Here is a 1,913-nt window from a genome sequence, read left to right as displayed (position 1 = left end):
CGCTCCCGGCCACCGCAGCCTCGACCTGCTGGGCTCCGGCAATCCTTCCGCCTCACCCTTCCAAGTAGCTGGAACTACAGGTGCGCGCTACCATGCCCGGCTAATTTTTGATTTGTTGTAGAGATGAGGTCTTGTCAAGTTGCCCAGGCGGGTCTCAAACCCGCGGGCTCAGGCAGTCCACTCACCTCGGCCTCCCAAAGTGCTGGGATTACAGGCTAAGCCACCGAGCCCGGCCCAGTCTTCTTTCTCTACATTCATAGACACATTCTTCTCCACAAAAAAGAACTCATACTTTACATACATTTCTAGAACCTACTTTCTTCCACTTGTAATATCATAAACACCTTTTATTTCAGTGCTTATTGCTCTATCTCTTTTTTTTTTTGAGTCAGATTCTCACTCTGTTGCCCAGGCTGGAGTGCAGTGGCATGCTGACAGCCACCACAGCCTCAACCTGCTGGGCTCAGGCGATCTTTCCACCTCAGCCTTCCAAGTAGCTGGAACTACAGATGTGAGCCACCATGCCTGGCTAATTTTTTTGATTTATTGTAGAGATGAGGTCTCACCAAGTTACCCAGGCTGGTCTTGAACCCCCAGGCTCAGGTAATCCTCTGGCCTTGGCCTCCCAAAGTGCTGGAATTACACTTGAGCCACCACACTGGGCCCTCATCATTCTTCATGGCTATACAATATCCCACTGAAGTGAGAAAACTATCATGTAGTTAGCCAATCTTCTACAGCTAACACATTTGAATTGTTCTCATTGTTTTGCTATATAAGCAATGCTCTCTGGGTAATAACAGAGGAAGCAAGAGAAGGCAGAACCCAGCAAGCTCTTCTGAGATTAACTAGGAGCAAAGAAAAAGCTGCTTGACCTCCAGCCTTCCTGCTGGCAACACCCGTACCCATCTCCATAAGTGCGCTCCTCAAGAGAAGATCCAGTACCTATGTTTAGATTCATAGAGATCCAGATAAAGAAATATCTAGACCAGAGAAAGATAGAAGGGGTACAGGGAGGGAGAGTGGGCTGGTTTGGACAGAGGTTCCCAGGCTCAAGATAAGTGTAAGCATTTGCATTATCTCTGCCACTGACCTACTATGAAGCTTTGGACAGGTCACTAGGTAACAGGTGATGGTTCAGACTTTCAGCATGAAAATAAACCTCTGTTTCCTCTTTCAGGGCACATTCTCATTTGAATTCCAGCCTCTGAAAGCTGGAGAAATCTTCGGGAGACTAACTTTGCACAACAGTGACTTGGGTTCCTACCAGTACGAGCTCAATCTGAAAGCCACACCAGCACTTCCTGAAAAACCTGTCTACTTCCAGACTGTTCTTGGCAGCAGCCAGAACACTTTTGTGAAGTTCATCAATTATACACGGCAGAAGACAGAATACTTCTGCAGGGTGAGCAGCCCCTGTTCTACGCTCTCCCCTTCCTTTGCCAAAAGTCTGGGTTCAAAACAATGAGAGGAGAACACAGCGGGAGTCAGGTGCTTCATTGTCATAGTGACACCTGCCTCAGAGATCTGAAACTAGCCTGGAAACTCCCAGCTAGAAACACATAGTACCAGGTCTGGGTTTTCCCTTTATAGGCTTTCTATCTTTTTTTTTTTTTGAGTTGGAGTCTCACTCTGTCGCCCAGACTGGAGTGCAGTGGCTGCTCCCAGCCACCGCAGCCTCGACCTGCCGGGCTCCGGCGATCCTTCCGCCTCAGCCTTCCGAGTAGCCGGAATTACAGGCGCACGCTACCACGCTCAGCTGATTTTTTGATTTATTGTAGAGATGAGGTCTTGCCTGCCCAGGCGGGTCTCGAACCCGCGGGCTCAGGCAATCCACTCACCGCAGCCTCCCAAAGGTGCGGGATTACAGGCTGAGCCACCAAACCCGGCTCGCTTTCTATCTTAACAAGCTG

At 49.2% G+C, this 1,913-nt stretch overlaps 1 protein-coding gene across 1 annotated transcript in view; it reads left to right on the top strand.

Annotated features, from left to right (window-relative positions):
* The window catches only part of LOC103265684 (hydrocephalus-inducing protein homolog), a gene marked incomplete at its 3' end in the record, with an annotated part of 243,165 nt that extends 241,760 nt beyond the window's left edge, over positions 1-1,405 (top strand). Inside the window, exon 68 of the mRNA XM_021715156.1 lies at positions 1,181-1,405. Within this exon, the coding sequence (XP_021570831.1) occupies positions 1,181-1,405 (225 nt within the window). The remainder of the gene's footprint in view (positions 1-1,180) is intronic.
* Between the last annotated feature and the right edge of the window lie 508 nt (positions 1,406-1,913).

The sequence above is a fragment of the Carlito syrichta genome, unplaced genomic scaffold (genome assembly GCF_000164805.1).
Source record: "Carlito syrichta isolate Samal-C Ts95f unplaced genomic scaffold, Tarsius_syrichta-2.0.1 Scaffold306751, whole genome shotgun sequence".
Taxonomy (NCBI): Eukaryota; Metazoa; Chordata; class Mammalia; order Primates; family Tarsiidae; genus Carlito; species Carlito syrichta.
The sequence above is the reverse complement of the archived record's forward strand: the minus strand, read 5'-3'. Positions and strand labels throughout refer to the sequence as shown.